At 37.5% G+C, this 26,979-nt stretch overlaps 1 protein-coding gene across 3 annotated transcripts in view; it reads left to right on the top strand.

Annotated features, from left to right (window-relative positions):
- The window catches only part of LMBR1 (limb development membrane protein 1), a 78,949-nt gene that overhangs the window by 6,977 nt on the left and 44,993 nt on the right, over positions 1–26,979 (top strand). For 2 of the 3 annotated variants that reach the window (XM_034074637.1, XM_005142121.3), the window contains exons 2-5: positions 9,588–9,660; positions 11,980–12,019; positions 14,294–14,433; positions 20,779–20,882. In XM_034074637.1, the coding sequence (XP_033930528.1) occupies positions 9,588–9,660; positions 11,980–12,019; positions 14,294–14,433; positions 20,779–20,882 (357 nt within the window). The remainder of the gene's footprint in view (positions 1–9,587; positions 9,661–11,979; positions 12,020–14,293; positions 14,434–20,778; positions 20,883–26,979) is intronic. The other variant, XM_034074641.1, reaches the window with a different exon arrangement.

Below are 26,979 nucleotides of genomic sequence, written 5' to 3'. Positions count from 1 at the left end.
TTCTGTTTCTTCTATTTCCATATCAGGTGTGCTTTCCACAGTGAGTAGTGTGTCTATAGATGTCATTGAAGTTAACATGGCTGAGTTTTATATACAGAGGATAGAAACACTATACGTGTGTGATTATTTTTCCCTTTTGCCTTCTTAGCTTATAGTGGTGTGGTTTCCAGTGTTAGGCTCCATGATTGTAATTGAAATGTGGTGCTTCCCAGTTTCACTGTTGGTTTTAAGTGCCTGCTTATACCTCGAATATCCCAGTTTTTCCATTTCCTAACTATACTTTCTGTTTTTAACATATTTAGCTGATGGGAAGAACTGATGCTAATAAGTTTGTGCTGAGTTTGACAATAGCAATGTGTCTAAAGTATATGACAATTTTTAATGCTGTGATGACTTAGGTCCAGTAGAGAATCTACATAATTGGCTAGGCTTATGAAAGCATCCAAGTATTGCAGTTTAAGTATGTTTATGTTTTGGGAGGTGGTGAGAAAAACAGATATGCTACTTAAAATTTCTACAGTATGTATGTATGAGAACACAAGGAAGAGGATGTTTATGAGTTAGGATGAGAGAGTTCATTAGCTCTGTCTTCTAAAATAGTTACGCACCTTGTCCTGGAAGTTAATATTAGCCAAAGAAGTGGCCTTAACATAAATTGTTTATGTGGTTTGTATTAAAGGGACTTTTGAAGTTATTTTTTTCGAAAGGTATTTTTAATGGAATGGCTGTGAAGTTTTAATATAACCCATTATTATAGCTTGGCTATAAAATGTTGAATAATACTTTCATTCAGTGGCAGAATGTTAGCATGATCTGGGTTGGTGTTGTTGGTGCTAATGCTAAAGAGTGTTTTTAAGTCTTGTGCTAATGCTGAAAAATATTATTGCATCCAATTTTAATGACATTGCTGTAGGTTGTAGAGGTTAAATAAAAATGACTTGCAGTCAATTTTTGTGGGATTTTGTGTATATTAGTAGGCATAAAATACAGTACCCTGAACAGAGGTGTCTTTTACTAAGGGTTGTGAAAGTGTCATCACATTTTAACTTTTTTTCCCCCTTTACCCAGCAACATAAATCCTTTCCTATTATGTATATAAAAAGGAATGTAAAAGCTAATGAATTAATATATTTCTTTGAATTCCTGCATTAGTTTGAACTAGGGCTCTGCTGCTGGTGAAGTGAACTTGAAGGTAGTTTTAAGTGGATGAAATATGGAAGCAATCTTTGGAAGGGCTATAGAAGCTGTTTTTTATCTTCAGCTGAGCAGTATTTAGCACATGGACTATGTTTTGGGATGTTTTGGACTTTCTGTTATATCCTGGATTTTTTTTCCTAGATAAACAAGTCTAGGCACCAAGCTTCTGAACCTCTTATGATTTCTTCATAACTTGGGAACCAACAAAAAAGAAGTGGGTCAACCTCTTGCACAGGTCTTAAGCCAGGGAGGAGTCCTGAGAAGAGACCACAGATGTAGGGAAATCATAGGTGTGGAGGGCTGTGTCGATGAATAAAATCAATCTGTAGTCATCAGACACAATTTATCATTTTATCCTAAGCTTAAGTTTAGTGTGTAGAAGGCCGGTTGGATTAGAGTGAACTTAATCTACCCACAGAGCTCAGAGTTTTTTAAAAATAGTTTTTAGTGTGCATAGTCTGTTATAGGTAACCTACTGTTGACACATCCAAATCAGGTGAATTTATTTGCTTTTTACATGTCAATGGAATAATGGAGTTGTTAGAGCAGAACTGCTTGTCTGTACCTGTATTTCTTGCTTTTTATTCCTGCCATCCTTTCCATGAGTAAACAAAAGGAGTTGCCAAGTGGGACAGTAGGAGGATGTTTTTTAGTTGTCCTGTGGCATTTCAATGGCCATTAAAATACTTTAGCAGCATGACGGCATTAAGAGATGGGTGTATGATGCTATGTTTAGTTGTTTTCTATTGTAGAAATTAAAACCCAGAAGTGCAACACTAGTACTTTTCTGTAGGTAGTAATCATGATCAAGCAAAACACCAACAGTTCAGTTTTCAACTCTTAAACGTGTTAGAAGTATTCTATGGGGTGGTGTTACCCAGTGACCTTTGTTTTCTCTGTGCTGACTCTTCTAGTTAGGGAAAAGGGCACGTTCCCTAGAATAGCTGTAAGAAGTGGAGGTGGTCTTCATTATGTCTGTAGCTGCTTTTTTTTTTGGCATATCCTTTGAATCAAAATGCTGGTGGATGTAGTAGCAGTAACTTTTTGTTTTAATACTGATGTAGCCATTTTGTTATTTCCTTCCATCCCTTATTTTTTTTGAAGCTTCTTGATGTTTCATACACAGCATAGTAAAATGCTGTTCACTTTTTTCATTGTCACTGTTTTGCTCCTCCAGATTTACTTCTTCCTATTTAAAACGTTAGTATCCACTCAAGTGGGAGGAAATGATCACTTCTCTGCTTTGATGCTTTTCAAGTGGAAATCTTGAACCTATGCTTTGTGCTTGGAAATGTATTAAATCAAAGAACATTACTAAGGTCTGTGGCTTCTTTTTGTAAAGGATTTCGATGGTGGGTCCTTACTGCTAAAACTTGTTCTGGAAGATGTTTAGCTTTTTCATAATGAGAAGACATCCTTGACACAGTCCTACAGGGGCCTATGCTTACACTAAAACTTTAAAACACATTCATAGATGACGCGGACAAGGATGTAAACTATGAGGTGACGAAGTTTCTAATGGTGCTAGTTTATTCAGGATAATAGAAAAGAAGGCTGACTGGACTCAAGCCTCCGGGCAACTGGTTCCATTGCATGGCCCTTCTCATGGAGATTTCTCCTTTTCTGCAGTTTCATCCTCCTGCTGAGCGCTGCTTTCAAGAGCCCAGCTCTGTCTTCTTAATGACCCCCTCACAAGTACTGGCAAGCTACTGTTAGATCCTCCTGAAGCCTTGTTGTACTTAAGTTGAACAAGCTGAGGTCCTTCAGCCTGTCTGCACCAGGCAAGTGTTCGAGCCTTCTGACATCTTGGCTGTCTTCCTTGCTGCAATTACCAGTGTCTTTACTACATTGGAGGCTCAAAACTGGATGCAGGAGCTATGTGTGTCATGATGAATGCTGACTGGAAAGAGATAATTACTTCCCGTGATTATTGGCTTTTCTTCTGGTAATATAGCCCCGGATGTTCTTTTGAGCGTTTGCTGCCAGGGCACGTGGATTGTAAAGCCTGTAACAATTATTGGGCAATGTAGCTATATGCTTTTTATCTAGTATAACATACAACTGTATTTCCTGCATAAGAGTTGGGAAGAATATTGTGCTATGTAAATAAAAGCTGTTGATCTTTCTGCACACAAAAATGCAGCTTTTAATGCGCACACAAATTACAGTTTGAAAGATGTTTGTATCTTGTGCAGAAGGAAGAGGGGAGAGAATCTTCTGCATTTTGAGAATATGCTTTCTTAGCATGAAAGTGGAGATCCAGCATTTGCAACAGAAGATAATGCTTTTCCAGTCTGAGGCATGGATTTCAGTGCCAAAGTTTTAAAGATCATACACATGGGCAAATTAGTGTCAGCTGTTCTTTAACAACTGTCAGTGAGATAAGTACTATGTAATTTGAGTTAGTTCAGACCTGCTCATGTTTAATGCTAGGCCCTTCAGTGCCAACCCCTTAGATGCACATAGTTACGAACAGAAATGCGTGCAGTTTATCTCTAGCTCCATTCTCGCAGGAACTGAGAGCTGTCTGGTACAGATCCAAGGGTATGACATGGATCATACTTGGATGACTTTGGATAACAGATTCAAAAGTATGACTCGATGGAAGAGTTGGATACAAGATACCTAAGAATGCAGTGCTGTACATCTCCAGAAGTAGCCTTTCTTGGCATGTCTAGTGTGTAATCTAAGCAGGAGCAGAAAGCACTTCCTTTCTGAAATGAAGATTTAGAGCTCCAGGGAAAGACAAGTTTCTTTCCTTCTCCTACCAGATATTGTATTGTATTTAGCTTGTGCAAAGAGATGGTAATGAATGACATACTCCAGGTTTGAAGACTTAATGTGCTAGGGAGCCCCTAGATGTAGTATAGGATCCATGCAATTTGTTTTCCGTTATTGAGTGGTGTGGATGGGAGAACACACAAAAAGACATTAACATTATTTAGAATTGCTTTGCTCAACTGTTTGGCTATTGCCACATAAAATCCTGTCTCTTCTTAATTTCCTTTATATTTTGATGCGGTCGATCAAACGTGGACCGAGTGCATTTCCTGTATAATGTGGGAACGTACTACAGTTGGGTTTAAAGTAGCTTCCCAGGAGCAGTCCAACTGCCGTAGCAGATCCACAGCTGCTTGCCCCTCTGTAAAGTTGGAATGAATTTAAGAAAATACATTTTAAGAAAGGAAGCTATTTTATGTATGGTAGTTTTTAAGTTCGCATTCTCAGAGAATGCCAGAAATCCTGACATTCTCTGTACATTCCTGGACATTCTCTGCAATGTCCTCACTGACTCCTCAAATCAATCCTGGTTGAACTACTGTGAAAATTTCCTTGTAGTGAACTTGGGATTATGAGGAATATAACTTATTCTAGATTTGCTGCATTTGGAACATCCTTAGCTTTTGTCTGCTCTTACTGTAGAGATGGGAGATGGCATAAAACACAGCTTTTTGGTTGAAAAACTAGCTTGCAGTATGATTTGGATTTTACATGGTATTCTGATATTGGCTTCAATACTGTCACACGTAATAGTTTTCTGAGGAAAGTCTGGAATTTAAAGAATATTAGGTGTGTTTTTCACTGGAGATATCAATTTAGCTTTATGTGTGGTGTCTTACTGTTTTTGATTAGTGCCCTATTTCAGTATGACTACCTATCATTTTTAGTAAGTGATCAGAAATGGAAGCTGACAGATGATTTCGGGTGCTGAGAACATATGTATATGTGAATTTTTGCTAGGAGGTAAGAACTGTATTTCCTGAAGCAACATGTCTATTGATAGAGTTTTTCTTTTGCATCTGCCAGGGTCTATATCCAGGAAAAGCATTGAAAGGTATTTTTTAAACTAGGGTTAGTGTGCCTTAGAAGAAGAGCTGTAAAGTGAATAAGAAAGTGGTTGGTAGTGTACATAACCGTTAAGTGTTGTGTTTGGGCCGAGGGGGAAAAGCTGCTTTTCAGTTTCCTTGGGTATCAGTATTAAGAAAAATCTTGCTTAATTTAGATGGAAATAAAGTACACAATTCTGTTGTACCCCTTCCAAAACCAGTCCTTTAGAAGATGTAGTCAATGCAGAGGAGGGTAAGAACAGGTGCAGAAAGGACTTGATCACCCTGAAGTAATAAATGCAGTGTGAAATTAAGGTGTGGTGTTTAAAAGGCATGGTGATAAACCTGAACCCTAAAAACAAGTTTCTACTGTAACTTGAGAGCTGCTCTGCTGGAAGCAACTAGGGAGGACAGCATGGAAGGATTCAGTGTTTGGAGGATAATGCTAAGTTACTAGCATGATTCTCAGGTGAATGTGTTGAAATGTATTTTGGTGATTGATCCTGGCTGGACACCAGGTGCCCACCAAAGCTGCTCTGTCACTCCCCTCCTCAACAGGACAGGGAAGAGAAAATATAACAAAAGGTTCTTGGGTTGACATTAGGACAGGGAGAGATCATTCAGCAATTTTTATAATGGGCAAAACAGTCTCAATTTGGGGAAATTAATTTATCACCAATTAAATCGGAGTAGGATAATGAGAAAGAAACCAAACCTTAAAACACCCTTCCCCCAGCCCTCCATTCTTCTTAGGCTTAACTTCACTCCCAGATTTTTTGCTTCCTTAACCCCAGCAGTGCAGGGGGATGGGGAATGGGGGTTGTGGTCAGTTCATCATACATTGCTGCTCCTTACTCCTCATGAAAGACTCCTCACACTCATCCTGTGCTCCAGTGTGGAACATCTCACATGGGAGACAGTTCAGTCCTTCCCATAGGCTAAGGTTCATGAACTCCACCATAGGTCCCATGTGGGGTCACAAGTCCTGCAGCAAACCTGCTTCAGCATAGGCTCTTCTCCATGGGACCACGGGTCCTGCCAGGAGCTTGCTCCAGAGCGGGCTTCCCTTGGTGTTACAGCGTCCTTTGTGCATCCCCCCTCATCCAGTGTGGGGGGTCCTCCATGGGCTGCAGGTGGGTATCTACTCCACTGAGAGCCTCCATGTGCTGCTGGGCATAGCCTGCCTCACCATGGGCTGCAGGGGAATCTCTGCTTCTGTGTCTGGAGCACCTTCTCCCCTCCTCCTGCACTGACCTGGGTGTCTGCAGGGCTATTCCTCTCACATTTCTCGTTCCTCTCTCTTGCTGCAGTTATGCTGTTTCCCCCAACTTCTTAAGTATGTTATCCTGGAGGTGCTACCACTCTCACTGATGGGCTCAGCCTTAGCCAGTGGTGGGTCAGTCTTGGAGCTGACTGGCATTGGCTCCTTCGGACATGGAAAGTTTCTGGCAGCTTCTTACAGAAGCCACCCCCTCCTAACAAAACCTGCTATGCAAACCCAGTACAGTTCTCAGTACAGAAAGAAATGCTTAGTGCTGTCACATATAGCCATAAGACCGTAGCTGGAGTATTGCGTTCACGTTTGAGGAACATGAACTTAAGGCAGAACAAGTACAAATAAGGGTGTATGTTTTCTGCAGTACAAAAATATCCTGAACCAAAGAGCATTATGAGGAGTAAGAACCCAGGATAGCAGTGTGACATGACAGTGGAGCTTATTCTTTGGCTGTCATGGGCAGCACACTCCTTTTCCCCAATTTAACTGAGTTCCACTCTAAAAATAGTTACGATGCTGGATTTTGCTGTTCCCTTTTGAAAGCTCTTCAGAATGCATGGTTAAAAACACTTCAGGATCATAAGTGAGTTAAGATTGAAGGGATATTTCTGAGTTTGATTATTGGCTTGTTTTGGTTGTTATGAAAGAATTTTAATTTATGAATTACCTTTTATAACTTTTACTGACAAGAATTTACTTTTTGCTGATAACTTTAAAATTATGTGAATTTTCAGCAATAAACTTCATGAAATATTTACAAAACTGTTCTCAATTCTGACAGAAGTAGAGGGATAGTTACCCCAAGATATATAGTTACCCCTTATTGCTGAGTTGTGAAGTAGCTATCATCTAAAACTAGAAATAGAACATTTGACAATTCATGTTACTGGGCAGCTTTCATCTGCTGTGACCTCAAAATATCTCAGTTATCTTAGAAGTACAGATCCACCTTTTCATTGTAACTTTGTTATCACAGATAGAATAAAGGTCATCTGTTTTATTTGAAGATACAAACAAGATTGTGGTAATTTTTATTCTTGTTTTAAATATAGTTAAACTAATTTTTGGCTTAATTTTATCTTTATTTGGGTCTGGCAGATTTGTAAAGGGTTTTACTGACCTGTCTATATGATACCTGATTTTCAAAAGTGGATGCCCTAAAATTAGATATCTCTCTCTGTAGCCTTGGTCTAGTTTTCAGAGGAACTGGAAACTTAGAGGACCGTCTTTCAGCACTGGCATTGTGTTTTTTGATGCTGACAGGACAATCTGTCAGAGTACTCTGAAAATCCAAGGCTATTCTCAGTTTATTTTGTTCTTCCTGGTTAAAAAATATATCTGTGTATATTTTTAATTAAAACTATTTTTAATAGTTTTTTTTTAACTCTTTATCAAAACCTTTTTGAAGCATCCTCTGTAAAGTTGGAACGATGGACCCTATTGAGACTCAGTAGTTAAATTCAGAGATCTAGTTATGAAATCTAATTTTCAGCATCTGTATTTTGGGTATCACTGCTGTGTGTTGCCTGAACAGAGACTGAGCTCTGTTGCCCCTTGCAGACCTGTGGCTTTGTGATACTTCTGGGAGACTTCTGTAGGGCAGTTGTAGGCACTCAAATGCCACACTCAAACACCTGTCTGCACTTTTTTTTTTTAAGTTAAAATGTCTGTCTACACAAAAGAAATAACTCTCCTAACTTATTTTTTATTAGTATTCCTTTAAAAGTATGTATTGATTGAAAAGTTTGTTTTTCCCCCTTCTGCTTCTGCTGGTCTGGATGCAATATGCTTATTTAGATGTAAATGTTTAAAGGCTGTCATTGCTACCTTTGCTTTCGTTTTTCCCTTTCACTTAGGGTAGATTTTCCAACTTTAAGACAGTGAGTTCTTAAAGGCAACAAATCTTTAAATGACTGACTAAAGAAATAGATCAAATGCACCCCAGTGAAGTATTTGCAGCTTCAGATCACCAGTGAGATAAAGCTCAGACAGCAATAGAACATGCTTAAGGTGCTGATATTATGAATTGCAGATCCAGTCAGGGCCAATTGGAAAAAAAATGCCCAAACCTTATACAGATAATATGGCAAACTCATTTAATAGTAAAACCTGCTACAACAGTTTTACCTAATTCAGTTGGTTAACTGCTGTGTGTTAAGACTTTATTAGGTGGCTACTGGTATTGTGTATAAGCAAAAGAATTGTGACAATTTGGGCTACTTCGGGTGGCTTCTCAGCCTATGACGTACAGGTGATCTGTTTTCTGCAAGCTAGCAGCAGAATACGCCACTATACATGGAGAACTCTTCTCTATGGCTGCTTAGGTACTTGTGGAGCTCAAGGGCCACAGCATCGTGGAATGGGATGTTTTGTTCTTGTTTCATTTGTGACTCATGTTTTTAATAGGTATCAGCAAACAAGATTGAGGAAGCTGTGTTGGGTGCCTCATTCAGATGCAAATATTTTTCTTCCTTTTTTCCCTGTCCCTTCCCCCCTCCCCGCCCTTTTTTGTTTCCCACAAGAGCTTGGAGGGTTAAGCCTGTCTTGTTTTACTTCTTTCCCCCAAGATTTCCAGCGTATTTGTAGGTGTTTGGAATTGTAGTGCTAACTCTTAGAAACAACTGGATGCAATTCATGCTGGGTTCAAGGTACCTCTGACTTAAATAAGCTACCTGCCTTGTGAGGAGGGAAGCCCTTGGCTTCTGACTATAAAAACATTGTGTTTGACTAGCCTGCACTTGAGCATCCACTGTAGGCAGATAAGTCTCTTGTGTGTGGTGTTGCTGGGAATTTGTTTATTTCAAGACATGATGGAAATAGTAAACATAACTGCTTTTTGTTTTCCATGTATGTTAATAGATTACTCCAAAATAGATCTTCAAGAGCCCATTGTATAAAATATGATTACCCTTATGTGTGAAGGGGGTACAAAGCATGGTAACTTTAACACCACAAGTGGATTTAAACTTCAAAAAAGAACTCAACCCAACCCTTTCCCAATCATACTGTAAATGAGGCTATTTTTTTCTTAATTTTAGAGTAAAATTTGCTGGCCATATAGTTGATGCCATACGTGTTACTCTAATTGAACTGTTCTTGTGGGTTTAACATGCTGTTAGTAAGATATAAAACATAATGCTGTTGACATTTACATAGAATACACTTTTGTTGTTCTGAATCAAATTTTAAATTGTTGATACTTAATTTTCAGTTTATTCTTATTATAATACAGGCATTTTTTTGCAACCTAATAAATGCAATATTTGTTTTATTTGTTTTTTCCCTAGATCTGTTTTCTCCTATTTGCTGTTCTCTACATAGTTTCCTACTTCATAATCACAAGATACAAAAGGAAAGCAGGTAAGCACAGACTTTTTAATATATTGAAAAATAATTTTGTCTTTCAAGTGAATAGTTGATTCTTTTTCTTTTGGCCTCCAGAAGGAAAGCAGAAGAACTAGTTCTCTGGCCTAAAGTGTTTTTCAGGCTGCCAGACTGATCTAATTGTATATGCTGCTCTCTTGCCTTCTGACTGCTTCCTTTTTCCCTGAGCCACAAGTTCCCAACACCTCCTTTGTGCCTGCTCTGACACTTCCTACTTCAATGTTCCTTCTACTATGGCTAACCAAGGGACGAGGTGCACTGAAGCATCTCGGAAAAGGATCAGTGAGTTCTGTAGCTAGGACTCTGTGATTGATGACATTGGGTGCCTGTTATGGACGTGGTGTGGATGGCCACAATCAGTTGTTCTGTTTTGGCTCTATATCTAAACTGTTTAGAGAGGGAAGAAAGGTTAAAATTTCAAGTTGATGTTTCTGCTTCCCTTGCCTTTAGATCATCTTGTTCTCCTTTTAATCTGGAAAAGCTGACATGAATATCTTCAGGCTGTGTTTTAGCACAAGAATCAAGTTCAGAGCTTTAGCTGGTAAAGTGAAAAAGTTGTCAGTAATACAGAAGGGAAGTATTGGATTTCTTCTAAACATGCCTTGGTTGCTCAAGTACAGTTACTTCAGTGCTTTTAACTTGTTGCTCATGACTGCACCACTATTTGAGATAATCCTGTATATGTTTTTTTTTCTTTGGAAATACTGTCTGAAACTACTCTGTAGCAACACCTGTTATTTTCTTCTATGTTTCTTCTAAAGACAAATAGCATAAAAATCTGTATAAAATGGCAGAATCTTTGACAAGATCTTGACAGTTTATATCACCCTAGGTGCTTGGTAATAGTCAAGGTGGAGAAGCATTCTTATGCATGATGAACTTGGCACCTTGAACTTTACTGGAAACTGTTGATTGAGCTGTAGTGATCTTTGTTATGATAGAGCTGGATTAATGTTTAAAAAAGTAAACTCTTTAAGAAATTTAGTACCTTGGAAAAAAATGTACATCTCTTTGAACATGGAAAGTAAGGAAGTTAGATAATGTCTTCTGATCCTAGTATGTATCTTGGATACTACAAGGCTGCTACCACGTGGAGATAGGGAAAAGCAGGGAGGGGGAATGGGTTTGACAAACACTATTGGATATACAGACACTTCTGTTACTTTCTGGTAGTTGATGTTATCACCTAGTGAGAGGAACTGCGCTGCAGCTGTCCTGACTTTGTGAAAGTTTTCTGAGCATTTACTAAGGCAAACTCTTGTAGCCTACTAGGATCTTCCTGAGTTAACATGTCTGGAACTCTTTCAGGACAAATTGTTTCTACAACCAGCTCTTTAGCCAGAATGATTCATAAGAGACCTTGACTTAGTCTCTCAAAACAGCACGAGATTCCTGTAAAACCCCAGAACAATAACCCAATGTACTTTCACAGGAGAATTTCAAAATAGTGTGATGTTAATGGCTACATATTTATTTCAAGTGTGTGCATGACTCTTAAGAACTTGAAATGCCTGACTTTATTTATTCTTAGATTTTAAAAAATAAAATACATTGAGTTACCAATCCTGGAAAATGTGGGAGACAAAAGATTACTCTAAAATGATTTAAAATGTACAAATGCGTACCTCAGAGTTAAATGTTGATTTCAAAAAGTTGGAATAATAATTGAAGACTAAGTAAACGAAAATGAACTAAAATGTGAAATACCAGAAGGGAAGCCATGGTGTTTTAAATCCAAACCAACTCTCCTTCTCCCACCACCAAATCCCCAGGAGTTGGGATGAATAAAGGGAAGCAACCAAGGTGTCATCAGTACTGTTCTAGGTATGCTTTTTAGTTTTTAAAATGGTCTTAATATTGGAAATGAGACTTCTGTTTAGGCATTTGTAGTAGTTAGTTGGACCTTAGAACTTTCCTGCAGTAGCTTGCTTGATCTCTGTGGTTTCAGAGATGCCCAAAGGGACAGTTTGTAGCATCAGCCATGGTAGTAGTAGTCTGAAAGCTTGTTTGCTGTAGAGCCCTCTGGAAGATGTTTCCAGGAAGTTTTGATCTGCATATTTAAATAAAGTGAAATAACTTCATAGTTACATTGATTTGAAAGGAGCTGCAGACAAGCAAAAAAAAGAAAAGAATATTCTCTTTTGTTACGAACATTTGCAAAATATTGATGCTAATAAATTCTTTTAGTAATTCTAAACTTGAATTGTAAATTAATATTGTGCCTATGTATACATATTTGAGCTTAAGGAAAGATGTCTAAGTATTGAATATAACCTGCTGTCATTTAATTTTCAGATGAGCAAGAGGATGAAGATGCCATTGTTAACAGAATATCGTATGTATAGCTCTTTTTAGCAGATTTTTTTTTCTTCTGTATATATTGTTGTAATAGGAATCTTTTATAGATTGCTAGAGGGCAGAAGAAAAAGATTTAATAGAGTGGTGTTTTGAATTGTGAAAGGAATGACAAGAGGCAAGACAGTTTGGTTTAGGGCTTTTTTTACCCGTGGCTTTCCTGATAAGCATGATGTTGGCCAGAATATTGTATGAGCACCTGACACGAGGTGGAAGTCATGCATGACTTCTGCACCTAAGTTTAGGTCTCTAAAATGTGGTGTTTATATGGGAGGCAGTTGTTTTAAGTTCTCACTGTAACTGATGGAAGTCCTGTCAAGGGAGCCGCCGTATCCTGGAAAGAAAGTTATCTCATCCTGAAGTAGACATCTGTATTTGATCATTTAAAATAAAAAGCTTAAAAAAGAGTAACAAATGGAAGACAAACACTTGCCAGACCTGTTGGTTTGCCAGCAACTCATCTCCTCTTCCTGTTCCTTTGTAAAGCTAGATGTTAAACTGTCTGTTATAAATATGTCTTAAGATTTACACAACATCTCTGAGCTGTTGCTGCCCTCTCAGTTACATGATTTGCTAAACCATATGGAGTTACTTATTTCAATGTTCTTAGCTCTTCTGTGGTGGCACTGTCATCCCCTTGGAAGGAGAGGTCATTGAGTGTTTTATTGATTTGTCTTGTACCCTGGGATAGTGCCGAGAACATTGCAAGCTGTTCACTTCTAGTTGTGCATTTGTGTCAAGCTTCAGAGATGTACAAAGATGTAAATCTTAGGCATGCTTCTTTCAGTAGTGTCTGATAACAATCTTTTGTATTAAATTGAAATAGTTATTGCCACAAGATATATTTCGGATCTAGAGACAAATACATGCTTTTGAATGCTATGAGGAAATATTTCCCTCTCAAGTAGAGGAGCATCTCCCTTGTGCTTTCAAAACTACAGGGAAGGCCCTTCTAAATTGAAGATTTTTGTAGCAGCTGTGGTCTTAGCCTGGTTCTGAATATTTTAATATTCAAGGAGTCTAAGAGTCTTGTTAACTGTTATCCCCCCTCGCACACCTATGTTCTAGTTTAGCTTTAAAATGCAACAAGTATCAGTTGTAAGCACCGTGTTTTTAATGTGAAAGCAGAGTAAGGCAGGATTAGCACTTCCACAGAGTAATAGCCTTTCACTAAAGCTGTTGTTACAAATACAAAATGCTTCTTGTTCTTTTGGCCTAAGCTTTCTTGTTCCTTAAGTATGCATGCTATTTCCCAAAAGCAATAAAATAACTTTCAAACATATGCAGATGGATATTTCTTTGTGTAGCTTAATTGTCAGGACTTACTGGGGAGAAAACAAAGACAAACTGCTGTATCACCTTAGAAGGCTGCAATGTGTTAGGCCTCACAATTTCTGTTTTAGGATACTTAAATATCCTTAAGTAAAAGAAAAAAAAACCTTAAAATCATTTGAGTATTTTTTTTAATAAAATTAGTCACTCAGATTGTAAGTATTGTGTGAATGAACAATGGATTTGTATACTGTTAGTGAAAAGTAAGATTTCTGTAAGCAGCTTACTGACAGTCCTGTTGTAGGAAGAATCTATTTATCTTTCTTTGTTACGGAATTTTGAGAATTAATTTTATTCTAGCATTGGGTTAGGTCTGTAAGAATATAATTTTCAGTTCTTTTCCTTTTTGAAGAGCACAGTTCTATTTAATGCCACAAGATGGCATTTGATATAAGTTGTATTTGGGATCTAAAAAAGAAAAAGCTGAAATACTTCTGACAATTTTTCTGTATTGACTTCACAGCCCCCACTGATGAGATACTCGAATAGCACTCACTTTTCAGGAATTACAAGCTGCCCTCTTTTTAAAATTTGTAAAAAGAGTATAGGGTGATTTTCCTTTTTCTATTTTTTTTCCCATTCTGAGTGTGTATATAATGAAAACTGAAATAGGGGAGTTAACATACTCCTTGAACTGCAAAAATTTAATGTGTGTAAGACATTGGAATTGAATGTATGCACGTCTCAGAGTAATTGTGGTAGTTGGTAAAAACTAATTATTTTTACTGGATTCTGTAAACTATTTGGTGTTTGAAATACGCTTTTTTAGAAGTGAAATATTGTGGAAATCAGTTTCTTCTGCCCCTTTACAATATAAGAATGTGTTGCCTTCAGACACTAATTAGCAGGTAGGCTAACAACTTTTTTTTCCCTTGTTCAGAGCATGTTGGTGGTAACAGTGGTGCCTTTCTTTAAATTTCAGGCTGTTCTTGAGCACCTTCACTCTAGCAGTTTCAGCTGGTGCAGTCCTGCTTCTACCTTTCTCAATAATCAGCAATGAGATCCTGCTTTCTTTTCCACAAAACTACTATATTCAGTGGTTAAATGGCTCACTAATTCATGGTTAGTACTCAGCATAATGTGATTAAAATGGATGTCTTCATTATACATGCAAAGATATGTTCTTATTTTCAAACTAATAACTCTATTTTAACCTAAGATGCTAATTGAGTTTTTAACATGTTATTGGCTGGTTTTGCTGCTGTGTGATTTATCACAAAAGTCTGTCTTAACTGTTTTGTTGTGTGTTTTTTTTGTTTTTTAAGAATTATACAGACTTCATGGGATTAAACCAAATTCACTACTATAAATATTAGTGTGGAGTAAAAGCTACTAGAAGCTAACTTAAAAACACACTGTCCAAACTTCTTCCTCGTGTGTTAAAGTGAGATTCATAAGGCTTAGTGATGATACATGTAAATTTATTCTCAAAATAAAAATTTGTTTCATGAAACTTGCTAGCTATGAGCAGTTGGGATTGGATAGTTAAGCTGTTAAAGATGTATTTGTAAATAAGGAAAATAATAGAATATAAATGTATTGAGTGTGGTAGTGGTGCAATAAACTATTTCAAGGAAAAGATGCAAGAAAATAATATCACTTATACTTTCTGCAATGATGCCTTGATGTCTGGCAGTGAGATTTGCATGCCTTCCAATATTGGTTAACATGCCTACAGCTATGACATGTACAATGTATACTAATATTTGAAAATAATTTAGACACTTCCATGTGTCTATGGGAAATAACTGATGGAGACAGGACACTCTTTAGTAGGTTTGGCTTGAGAAGGGAGATGGTACTTCTGCTATAAGAAACAATCTGGAACAAATAATTTACAAGTTAATAGTGCTGTCTTTTTTCTGTTTTTGTGAAGAGACAATAATTAGACTTGGGAGGATTTTTCTCTGAGAAGTGTACACTTTTTGCTAAATATTTAATAATACAGAGAACTAATCAATTTTTTGATCCCTAACTTGCAAGAGTGTGGTTTTTGGTTGCTTTTTAATTTGTTTTAAACAAATGTGAATAGGTGAAGACAGGAAGTAATGCGTATTGTCTGTCATCGTTCTGAAACTGGTTGAGTGTTTTTTTTTTATCTGGATGGTAAAAGAATTTTTTTCTTTTAAACCCATGAATAAAGGGGGGTTGACTGGAGGTGTGACCCTGACCAGTGATAGAGTAGTTTAAGACCTCTGAAAAGTGAAGAAGGAAAACAGTAGAATACAATCATTAGGTTTTGAGAGAGCAGACTGTCCTCTTCAGCAAATGTGTATATGAGACCTCACTGGAGAATATCCTGTAGGCAAAGGATGCCAGGAGAGAGATGCTTACTTTCAAGGAGAACTTTCAAGCATGGTAATGTGTATCTTGGAGTGCAAGAAAATGAGCAGGTGTAGTAGGAGATTGACTTGGCTTAATAGGGAACACGAGCTCAAAACCAAAAAGAAGGTGTACAGAAGGTAAAGTAGGGATGAGCTGCCCAGGAGTGTTGAAATATCACCTGGGTTAATATCCTGGTGTGAAATTAGGGAAGTCAGGGCACAGCTGGATTTCCTACTGGTTTATACAGAGCCAGCTTCTTCTCTGGTATGTGCAGTGAGAGGCAAGAAGCAATGTTTGCAAGACACAAAGCAACAGTTCTTCGCAACAGGGATGGTTGAACACTGGAAAAGGTTGTCCAGAGAGATGTAAGTCCTTGGAAGTTTTTAAAAACTCAGCTAGCTAAACCTCTAAGCAACCTGATTGCACCCACAGTTTAACTGTTTTAAGCAGCAGATCAGACTACATGACTACAGATATTCTTTCTAGTTGAGTTACTCCATGATCTGTTTTGTCACACATCATGGGGGATTGCTAATTTGGTATGAGACACACCATCTCTTACATGGAAAAAAACCAACCCAGCAAGGTCTCATTTTTTCACAAGGGTTTTGCTGCTCAGATTTATGTTCTTTACTCCCAGATATGTAAAGAAATATTTATGAAAAATAAACCTTCCTTCTGTGTCTGAATTGACTTTGAAAAAAATGCCAATCAAATATCTTGGAGAAAATTTACATAATAACTGAAGAATTTTTTATTCTGTCAGTTGCTACAGCACTTGAGAAAACTTGGGTTAATTAGGAATTTGCTGGTATAAGTAGCTGTTGCATAGGAAGGCCTTCGGATTTCCCAGTGCCCATCATCTTGATTTTAATGGGACAGTCTTTTGAAAGTGCCACTTTACGCATGCACAGTATCACTTACGTTTTGTGAGTCCAATAGTAATAGCTAGCAAGGAAGTAAATTCAGGATCTTGTTGTTTCCAAGTTTGACTCGGTAATGCAAAGCTTATGCTAGGGGTAGACATAAATGAACTAACCCAAGATTCACCACAATTGCTGTGAAGACTTCAGAAACATCAGTGGATTTTGGATGTGGCGACAGGTTTCTGCTACTGCAGCTTGACAAAAATTAGCGTGCCTTGTTTCAAAGCCTTACCTTAGGGAAGGGCTCCCTCATGTGGTGTTCACTGGATTTGCACTGCCCTGCTCTGTAAAAAACTATTCCGTGTAGTGGCAGTACCTTTCTGAAGTTAGTTATGAAATACCTGCTCAGATTTTGATAGCTGATAGTTCTGTCGCAAGCAGTCAAGTCCAGAAAATATTCCTATCTCCATAATACTGTCTAGCATAGCCTTCATGTACGGTTTGCATACTGCTTTGCAAATGTTATCAAATGGGAAGACTTGTATTGCTTTACAACACTTGAGTTTTGCCAGATTAATCAATTGCAGATGTAGTCTGAGGTACTTGAATGTTGTAGTAAGGGTTTTCATATTGTAGACTGCTGTATTAGTTGTGACATGTAGAATAATAGAAAGTATATGCCTCTAATTTTTGAAACCAGGCAGAAAGCCCATATCTGTGTCCAGAACAACCACCCTGATATAGTACATGTTGAACTAAACCCAGAAATTCTTCTGACAGCTGCATGTTCACTTATGCTGTTGTTGGATACAACCACCAGGTGGGGGTAAAATGCAGCGAAACTGCCAGGAGTAGAAAACCGGCAAATTGCTGAGGGTCGGATCTGTTTGTCAAAGCCTGAGAGATGGTTATTTTTTTTTTTTGTTTTATTAACTTGTTTTATGGAGGATATTCTTAGGTCGCTGCAAATGCAGGAAAAAAAGTAAAATATTCCAATAAGCTGCTTAAACCTTTTATATATGTTGATGTCTTCAAGTCTCTCTCATGTAATTTTATGATGCAGTCAGTGTAGTGTGAAATAATTATTTTTCTGGGTCTGTTTTCATTTGACTTTTGAAATACCGAATTAGGATAAGAAGTAGATCAGGGGAAGAAGACAGCCCTGTGTGTTCCTTACTTTGAAGAAAGTGTATGTGTATCAGGAGGAGTACAGCACTGTCCTTACCTCTCACAATTCTGCATGTGTATGCTAGCTAGCCCTGTAATTTAATAGTCTGTAAATGTGGTTCCTATCGGCTGCTAATGTATAAATTTTTTGATTTCTTTAAAAAAAAACCAGATGGCACTGCTCTCCCCTCTGTTAAAATACTCTGCACATACTACGCAGCTCCTAAGTGCTGTTTTGCATTGTAGATCTACATGTGATGCAGCTGCTGAAATTAGGACAACCAGGTATTCGGCTTTGTGTTAGGTAGCTGAATACACTACTTGTCCTCAGAGAAAACAGCTGAAATGAGACGCTTACCCCATCTCATTTCTATTCTGACTCTTTTTCTGGGAAAAAGACACCCCAAAACCAAATCAAGCCAGCAACCAAAACCAAATGCAGACTGTTTGAGTTAGTGTACCCCTAGTAAGGGCTGTTAATGACATTCTTGCTGATGTTGCTATGTGTGAATGTTTCTTGAATGGTAACTGGAGCTCCTGGCTAAGCAAATTCAAAAGGAAAAATCCCCCTCTTTGTTAGCTGCAGTTTAGCTACCTTTAGGCAGTCTGTTTTCTTTAGCAACTGAGTATTATATTTCACGTATCTTTTAGAGTTTTCTTGTTTTGTTTTCTTAAGCTTATTGGACTAAATTTGGGTCCTGGTCCTATTAATTGCTGAAGTAGATTTCTTACTCTCTCTTTCCTCCCTCCTCCGTCTGTTTTTATTTCTTGTTGAAGTTTAAATAATTTCCTTTAAAGAAAAAGGAAATAATATGGTGAAAGCATTTTTAAGGAGGTGTAGGTGAAGATAGCTGCAAAGTATTTTACATTTGGAACTAAACACAGGATTTTTTCTCAATAATGAATTCCCCAGACATTCAGTAAATGTCTCTTTCCTTGCCTATTCTTTCTAAAATGGATAATTTCAAAGAAGAAAATGAACAAGCCTATTCATGAGAAGAAAGAAATAAACAAAGCTGTTAGCTCAAATTTTCTTATTATGGGGGATGTTCTCTTTTGGATTTCAGGTGATACAACATAGTCTTGTGTAACTGTGGAAATGTGTGTGTTTTGGGAAAGGTGGCCTTGTTTTCTCAACTATAAAATAAAAGCTGTGTTTTCAGGATGCAGAATGTGTGACACTAGTTGAATCTGGTATCTGCTAAATTGCAGGTAAGCTGCTGCTTTTAGAAGGAAGAAACACTGCATCCTAAACAACTTTTAATAGGATGATTGATGATGGGTTCATGATTAGGCACCAGAAATTGTCTGTTCAGAAAGTGTTCATCTTAGATCTTAATAGAACAGATACCCTTAATGGAGATCAGTTATCACTTCAGGTTGTTTTCTGAACCTTTTCCCTTCCTGCAGATGTCACATGTGTCTTACAGATGTCTTAATTTTAGCCACTTCTAGATTTTTCATGTAGATCACAGAATGGCTGAGGTTGGAAGTGACCTCTGGAAATGATCTAGTCTGACTGCCCTGCTCACAGCAGGGTCAGAGAAGGATGCTCAAGGCAGTGCCCATTTGGGTTCTAAGTATGTTGAAGTGTGGATATTACAAAACCTCTATGGGCAAGTTGTTGCAGTTTTTGACTACACACACAGTGGAAAAAGTTTGGGGTGTGTTTTGGTGTGGAATTTTTTGTTTGTTTGTTTTCCCCCTTCCCTCCCCCTCTACCCCCACTCTGTTTCAGTAAGTTTTTCAGTTCATGCATATTGTCTCTTCTCCATTCACTGGATACCACTGTGAGGGGTCCAACAATGGTTTCCTTTCCCCCTCTCTCATCAGATAGTTATGTACATTGTGTAAATCTCTCTGAGTCAACACTTTTCAAGGCTAACCAGTTCCAGCTTTCATAGCCTCTCCTTGAGTGACACATGCTTCAATCCGTAATAATTTTCATGGTCATTTGTTGGACTTGCTCCAGTATAGCCTGTCTTGTATGGAGGAGCCCACAGCTGGATGCAGTTCTCCAGATTTGTGCTACTAGTGCTGAGCAGAGAGGAATGATAACCTCCCTCAAGCTGCTGGTAACACTTCTCCTAATGCAGCCCAGGATGCTGTTCACATTTGCTGCAAGGGCATGCTGCTGGCTTGTATTCAACTGCTTTTCTACAAGGCTGCTTTTGGGATGATTGGTCTCCAGTGTGCTGTCAGTCCATTTGTTCAGCTTGCTCGGGATAATCTGAGTGGCAGGCAACTGCTCCTCCCCATCTTGTATTTTCAGCAGAATGCTGAGTAGTCACCCTCTTCTGTCATCCAGGTTATTAGTGAGGATGTTGAACTCAGTATTGACCTGCTGGGATATACCACTGGTGACTGGCTTCCAGCCTAACTTTGTATTGCTGGTCATAACTAATTGAGCCCAGAAACTCAGCCAACTCTCAGTCCAAATCAGAGTCCACTTACTTAGCCCATACTTCGTTAATTAGACTATGAGGGGATTAATGGGAGATGATGTTTAAAGCTTTTGATCCACAAAATCCACTTTTGATCCACAAAATCCACTGCTCTCCTCTTGCCCACTAAGCAGTTATCTCATCATGAAAGGCTGCTGTTGGTGTTACCGTGATGGTGGCATTTGTGTGTTGCTCATATTAAAAGCCGTGATTTGCTTGAGTTTCTCTTGGTAAAACTATGGAAGTGAATACACTGAATTATGGGAGGTTCACTGATAGAAGTAGAACATATTTGTCCTAAAAACTCTGTAAATGGTTAACTAAAGAGCTTTCAATGGTATGTTGTGGAAGTAGTCCACCTGAGCTTGCAGCCTGTCTCACAAGGTTTCATACATTTGCTGCTGTTCTAGCTGGTATCCAATTTTTGTTTCAAGAAAATTATACAAAGATGAGTATTTTTCAGACCTATAAATAACTCTGTATCATAAAAACCTGTCTTTTGTTAGAATTGTATGTATACTGCATTGTTTTATGTGAGGGGAGAAATGGGATATTTTTAACTTTCAAAGCTAAAAGTCTTACCAATTTTTTCTTGTTCGTTGCAGGCTTATGGAATCTTGCCTCTCTTTTTTCGAATTTATGTTTGTTTGTACTGATGCCCTTTGCCTTTTTCTTCTTGGAATCAGAAGGATTTGCTGGCTTAAAAAAGGTAGGAAAATGCTATTAAATACAAACTAATTAATGGTACGCATTCAGTTTTTAGCTCTTGTTTCTGATGAAACTACAAATTTGGGAGAAGTTGATGCTGGAATGTGCATGCTTATGTGAATGCGTATATATGAGTGAATGCTTTTGCATAAGCAGGTGAAGCAAGTATTTGATGTGTGGCTGTGAGTAAGCTTAGGGGAAAAATGAAGGTCCTCGAAAAGCCATTTATACTGAGATCAAGAAAATGACTGAGTTTGATTCTTCAATAACAAAATATTTTAATCAAAAAATTATTTTTTGAGAACTGATTTTGCTGGGATGCTGGGTGGAGAGAAGGTTCAATAAATACCCTAGAAATAAAGTAACAAGAGAAAGCAATACAGGCTTCTTGCTGATGGCAAGGGTGATTAAGTAACAGATGACCTAGAGAAAACAAGCTTGACTTGTGAATTCTAAACAGTAACAAACATCCCCCCAAAGGTTCAAGTTTTGTCAGGATTAACAATGATATGTTAAGAAAACTGTCATAAATGGGTAGAGAATAACTGAAAACCTTAAATCTATTTCTGTGTATTATAGATGTATATATGTGAGGGCTGAGTATTTCAGCAAGGCATGGAATTTGGCAAAGCACTTACTGAACAGTAAGATGATAACCATTATATTAATATGTTAACTAAAGAAATATAATTAAAATTGCTATAATGGGAAGAACAGCAAAATGAATTTCAAATCGTAAATATCAAATAAACTGTCTGGAGGCCAATTGTAGCACATTTTCATTAATCTTTATGATCCAAATGATTACACTTTTGTTTTTTAATGATGGTGTGCTTGTGGGAATTCTGTGCTCTTTAGATGACAGTTATTAGAAAGCAAAGGGTCTTGAAAAGTGGTCTGAAATCAGGAAAATGAAACGCATTAAAGATGGGTACAAAAGATGATGAGTCATTGGATCACACGTAACAAATCAACAAGGGGATGATTGTAGTGTGAAGGAAAACATAATTCCTGTTTGCACTGAAAGGAACTGGCGCTGAGGCAATGAAGTTGCCATTTTTGTTCCTGTGAGAATTGGGAAAAATTCAGCTGAAGTACTGCGATCGATTTGGGATTTTAAGGTTCACGTGGATACTTAGAGAGAAAACAGGTAACAGCAACAAAGGTAGATACTTGGAGAGTACAGCATGAAGGAAAATGTTAATTCAGAGAATGTGAGGAGAAATCCCCAGATTTTACTCTATAGCTGAAGTTACTGAGAGGTTACATAGACTGAGCAATACATCTGTGTCAATGGACCCGTGGGACCTGACCAAGATAGTATGTCACTACTGGGTTGGTGCAGCCCTTTCTGAGCTGCTGATGCTACTGCAGTTTTACTTTGCATGGACCCAACTGTAGATGTGTATGTTACTTCAGTTACAACTTTGGATGGCCAAGCTAGTAAGTTCACCTTCAAAGGAGTTTGGTGATGTTTAACTCCATTTATCCGTTTTGGCTGGAAAACACTCTGCATCTTCCATCACTTCAGGTATCCAGAGGTTTAAGAGAGCTTTTAGCAACTTGTTTCGTCCTGTTAGCTTTTAGATGGAGGTGGCTCCATTTTCCTTTTGACTCCGAGTATCTAATATCTCTTTCTTCTAAAAAGAAGTAAACTAACTGGTTTTTAGTGGTGTTGGTCTCTGGCAGTCCAACCAAAACTGAGGATTTTCTTCATTGGCGTATCACGGTATTGCTGGTATGTCCCCTTGACTTGTAGATTTCTGCAGGCTCCAACCAGCAGATGCATCATCTATCTCAGCTGCATTAAACTTGCACTTCACATAAAACTTCAGTTACAGTGTAACTTCTAAACTTAGGATACTGGCGATCAATAAACCCCATTTAAGATAAATAGGATCACCGTTACATATTTGCACTTAGAAGCATTTGTCACTCTAGATGAGATAGAACCATAATCTGTCTGCAGGTACTTGTTTTTGTTTTGTTACTTTGCTTTCTTCTGGATGTTTTTGGTATGTCTCAAAAGCCAGGTCTTATGCTTAGTACAGATACCCACGGCCTTTGTCCAACGTCTGTTCTACCTGGCTGCTCTGTTTAAAAGTATCCAAAATGGATGCGAACATACTGGATTGTTTTACCAGCTTTGAGCTGTAAGGCTACTGGTGAAGATGTAGGAATTGTAGTGTATTTAATATGAACATACTATGTCTTTGGTCACTTTTCTTAGGAAGTAGCAAATGTCACTTCTGGGCTAAGTTGATAGTTAAAATTGAGTTTGCTGTTCTGTTCCAATTCTGATGCGGATAAATGATTCTACTTGCAAGAAGTACTTTGTGTATATAATTTAAAGAAATACATCACGTAATAGGGTGATTAGAATCCCCAAATTTATGGTTACTTGAACTTGGGATTATATGTAAGCTTTTTGGTTCTAGAATCTGTTACGGGTACTTCCCATCTTTGTTTTCCTTAAGATTTGCCACATGACTTATTTCTTTTCAGAGAAGACTTTGAGACCATGATTACTGTGTAGAATTCTGGTACTTGCACAATATAATCAGACCTAAAATAGTTTGTAAAAGCTTGTTTTTTTTTTTCTTTTCTTTTTTTTTCTTTTTTTTCTTTTTTTTTTTTTAAATGTCATATTGTCATTCATCACCTCAGAGTAATGGGCCAAAGAGATTCAACATCATTAAAATATTACTGTTAACTGCCAAAATCAGATTTTAGTGATCTCAATTTAAAAGAATATTTTATACATTTGGCAAAACTTTTGTCTGTAAAGAGAAGAGCAATCTACTGTAAATGTGAAGACATTCATTGAGGAGGCTTATTTCCTTAATCTTTCAGTTAGGAGTTGGATGCAAGGAGTAGGGAAAGCAATTGATTTTAGATGCTCAGCTCAATTTGGGTAAAAAGACTGTTCTTGTGGAAGCTTTTAGGTATGTCGTCTTGTCATAGAATTACCTTCATTAGAATGAATAAATAGGTCACTTGAGATGTAGGTGTGCAGTCAGGACGTCTATTTGAAGGTGTTCATGTAAGAATTACTTGTTCAATTTTAATAGAAGTTCTGAAAATGAATGATTAAAGGAAGTTCAATTCTGAAATTAAATGTTTGGGGTTTCTTACTTCATTTTTTCCCACAGATTTTTGTTCAGCTTAAGTTGCAGCAGTGGTGTTAGTCATTATCACATATGGGCCTAGCTTCCAAACTATTTAGCTGAGTGCTTATCATAGGTTATGCTATAGAAGTGGATTTTATGTATTCACTGTAATGTGACCATTTTGGCAGTTATGATATTTCATCTAGCTCATAGGTTACTGTTACAAACTTTGTGTTTTCTCTTTCCATGTTCTTGTAAGGAAGTATTGCCCCTTCACTATTTTAAGTTTCGTGAATCAGAATGGGTTTGATTAACCATTTTCCAATTTACTATGGCTTATTTTCTTGGTTGCTGGTTTACTTTCTTAATGGCACATGGCCCCTCTTATAGATTCTTTTTATTCCCCAGGGCAACAGCTTAAAGCAACCAATGACTTGCATATTGTGCAGAGGAGAGAAATACGGAAATTAGGCACTCACCGTAGAGTGATGTAGTGTTGTACCAAAAATCAAACTGATTCTCTCCCTAGTTTTTAATGAAAACTGCTGTGTTAATTCCAGAAGGGCATATTGGGTCTAAGAGGGTTGACTATGCTCTTTTAAAGAGCTTAAGTGCTCTTCTTCGTTACAGTTAGGTATGCAATTGCCATTAAATTGAAGTACTGTTATCAGGAAAATAATTATAAAAGCAACATTGGAGGTGTATAATACATTTGTGTATATATATATCTTTATGTAAATATATGTATGTGCTATGTGTGCATTTATGCACACATTTATTTTCATGCACACATGTGAATTGGGCTTTTCAAGACTATTGAAGTAGTTTGAAGTCACTGATGTATTTCAACTTACCTGATGTTGTTAACTGAGCTATTGAAGTACCTGAAGTAATTTTAGTCTCCTGCATCAGCATTAAAAACTTTTTAATGTTTTTATATTCTTGTCTTCTTTTGTAAAGCCTGAGCATAAAGTTATATTTCTTGTTTAGATACTCTTTCAGGTCTTTGCCACTGGCCTGCTCAAATTCTGTAGTACAGTTACAAAACAAAGGTGTCAACCATGTTTCTTAATGTCAGAATTAGTCTCATTCTTTACTATCCTCCCCAAAATGGGAAACTGTGGTATTTGCAGCTGAGCATCTGTAGTTCAGAATGCTGATGTTTTCATGTCTGATAATGGCACAGAAAATTACATGTGTGCTGCTGTGTGAAGCAGGCAAACATTTTTGAGGAGATAATTGCTCTACCTTTTCCTGACCTTTAAAATACGCTTTCTCTTGATGTAACTTTAACTGAAATTTGTATTTATTTGAAGTTGACAAAGATGAAGATGTTTAGGAGTAATTTCCTTATAAGAAAATACAAACAGTGCAATTTACTGTTGTGAGAAACTGGAATAACTGGGTATTGCATAATCACGAGTGTAGAGTTTTAAAAAGGCTTTATGAAGTATTTTACCTTAATACAGATCTTTGAACTTGAAGTCATGGCATAAACTTTAACATGAGCGACAGCAACATCCTGACCAATTATCCAAATTATCCAGACATCCCAAAATGTTCAGAACACAACACACAGAGTCTGGATTAAGAGGTTAACTCCTGGAACATCAAAAGAAGTGCATGATAATAAAAACAAATAGTACAAAAATTTGAGGTAACTTCCTTGCTTAATTAATTAGGTAAACCAGGTGGAAGCGAAGAGGCCAGAGCTGGTGCTCAGAATGTCTATAAAGCTGAGCAACATGACAGCACAATGGAGGAGGAACAAAGATTTTTTTAATATACTTCTATCCTGTGTCACAGTTTGAAATTGTCCTGGTTTATGTCCCTTTTGGCAAACTTACATAAAAGTGACCCTGTACTGTATTTTATGACCAGATGACTTTTTTTTCCCAGTGGCTAATTTGTATCAGACCCCCATCTTAGAGACTCAGAAATGATTAGGAAGTCCAAGCCAGTTTGTCTCAATGAGCTTTCATTGCATGCTTTCATTATTTTTGCTTGGTTTTGCCACTGATCATCCATAAATTGTTGGAAATGAGTGATTAAGGAAGTGCTGCTTAGTGTTAGTAGCACATGCACGTTCTTGGTATGTTTTTTGTGGGTGAGAGGAAATCGTGTACTGCACAAACAAAAAGGAAAACTCCTGCTGGGAACCTTTCAAGGAAATTTAACTTGCATAATGTTTTGATCTTGGTGTTTATTACAGAAAATAAGAGTAATATTTCACCAGCTATTGTTATGTGTCAGCTAGTCTCTCCATCTGCTTGCCTTTCCTTGATATAGTTTCTCAAAATCTCATTGAGTTAATTTTAATAAAAGCACCACTTAAAAATATAGCAGTTTATTCATGCACTTAAAGCAGGTGAGGTGGGCCAGTGTTCAGAACACTTTATTGTGTAGTGCTTGCTACTGTATAAAAATTTGGCTGTCATGACAACGAAGTCCTGCCTGTGTTAGCAGTTGCAGCTTAGTCCATACAAGTCAAACATGGTAGGTAGGTTCCCTTCCAAATAATGAAATAGTGATTTCTGCTGTTAAAAGGCAGATTTTTTCCTTTCCCCTCTCTTATTTAAGCATGGCTTTTAAGAATGTGTTTTGTAATTAAAACTACTTATTAGGCGATGGAGTTAAAATGCTGAAGCAGTGCAAAAATAGTCACTAGCATGTTTTTGAAACTACTACTCAATATTTCAGTTAAGTTGATCCACTCTATTTATCAATAGCAGTGGCTTTTCCTAGTCATGTTACTGTAGACCAAGTCTGAACTAAGATTAAGTTTCTAATGTGTTGTGTTGCAGTGGATTGTATTTGCAAACTCTAGGTACCTAAGTAATAAACATAAGTGAAAAGTGAACCGGTTGCTTTTTCCTTTTTTGGTGGTATGGAAAATCTTTTTTTCTCTATTTTTGTACATAGAAAAGTGGCACTCCCCTGTTCTACTCTGTGTACCAGTAGAACTCTGGAACAACTATAGATGTAGAG

The sequence above is a fragment of the Melopsittacus undulatus genome, chromosome 1, assembly GCF_012275295.1.
Source record: "Melopsittacus undulatus isolate bMelUnd1 chromosome 1, bMelUnd1.mat.Z, whole genome shotgun sequence".
NCBI lineage: Eukaryota > Metazoa > Chordata > Aves > Psittaciformes > Psittaculidae > Melopsittacus > Melopsittacus undulatus.
This window is presented reverse-complemented; position numbering and strand designations above follow the sequence as displayed.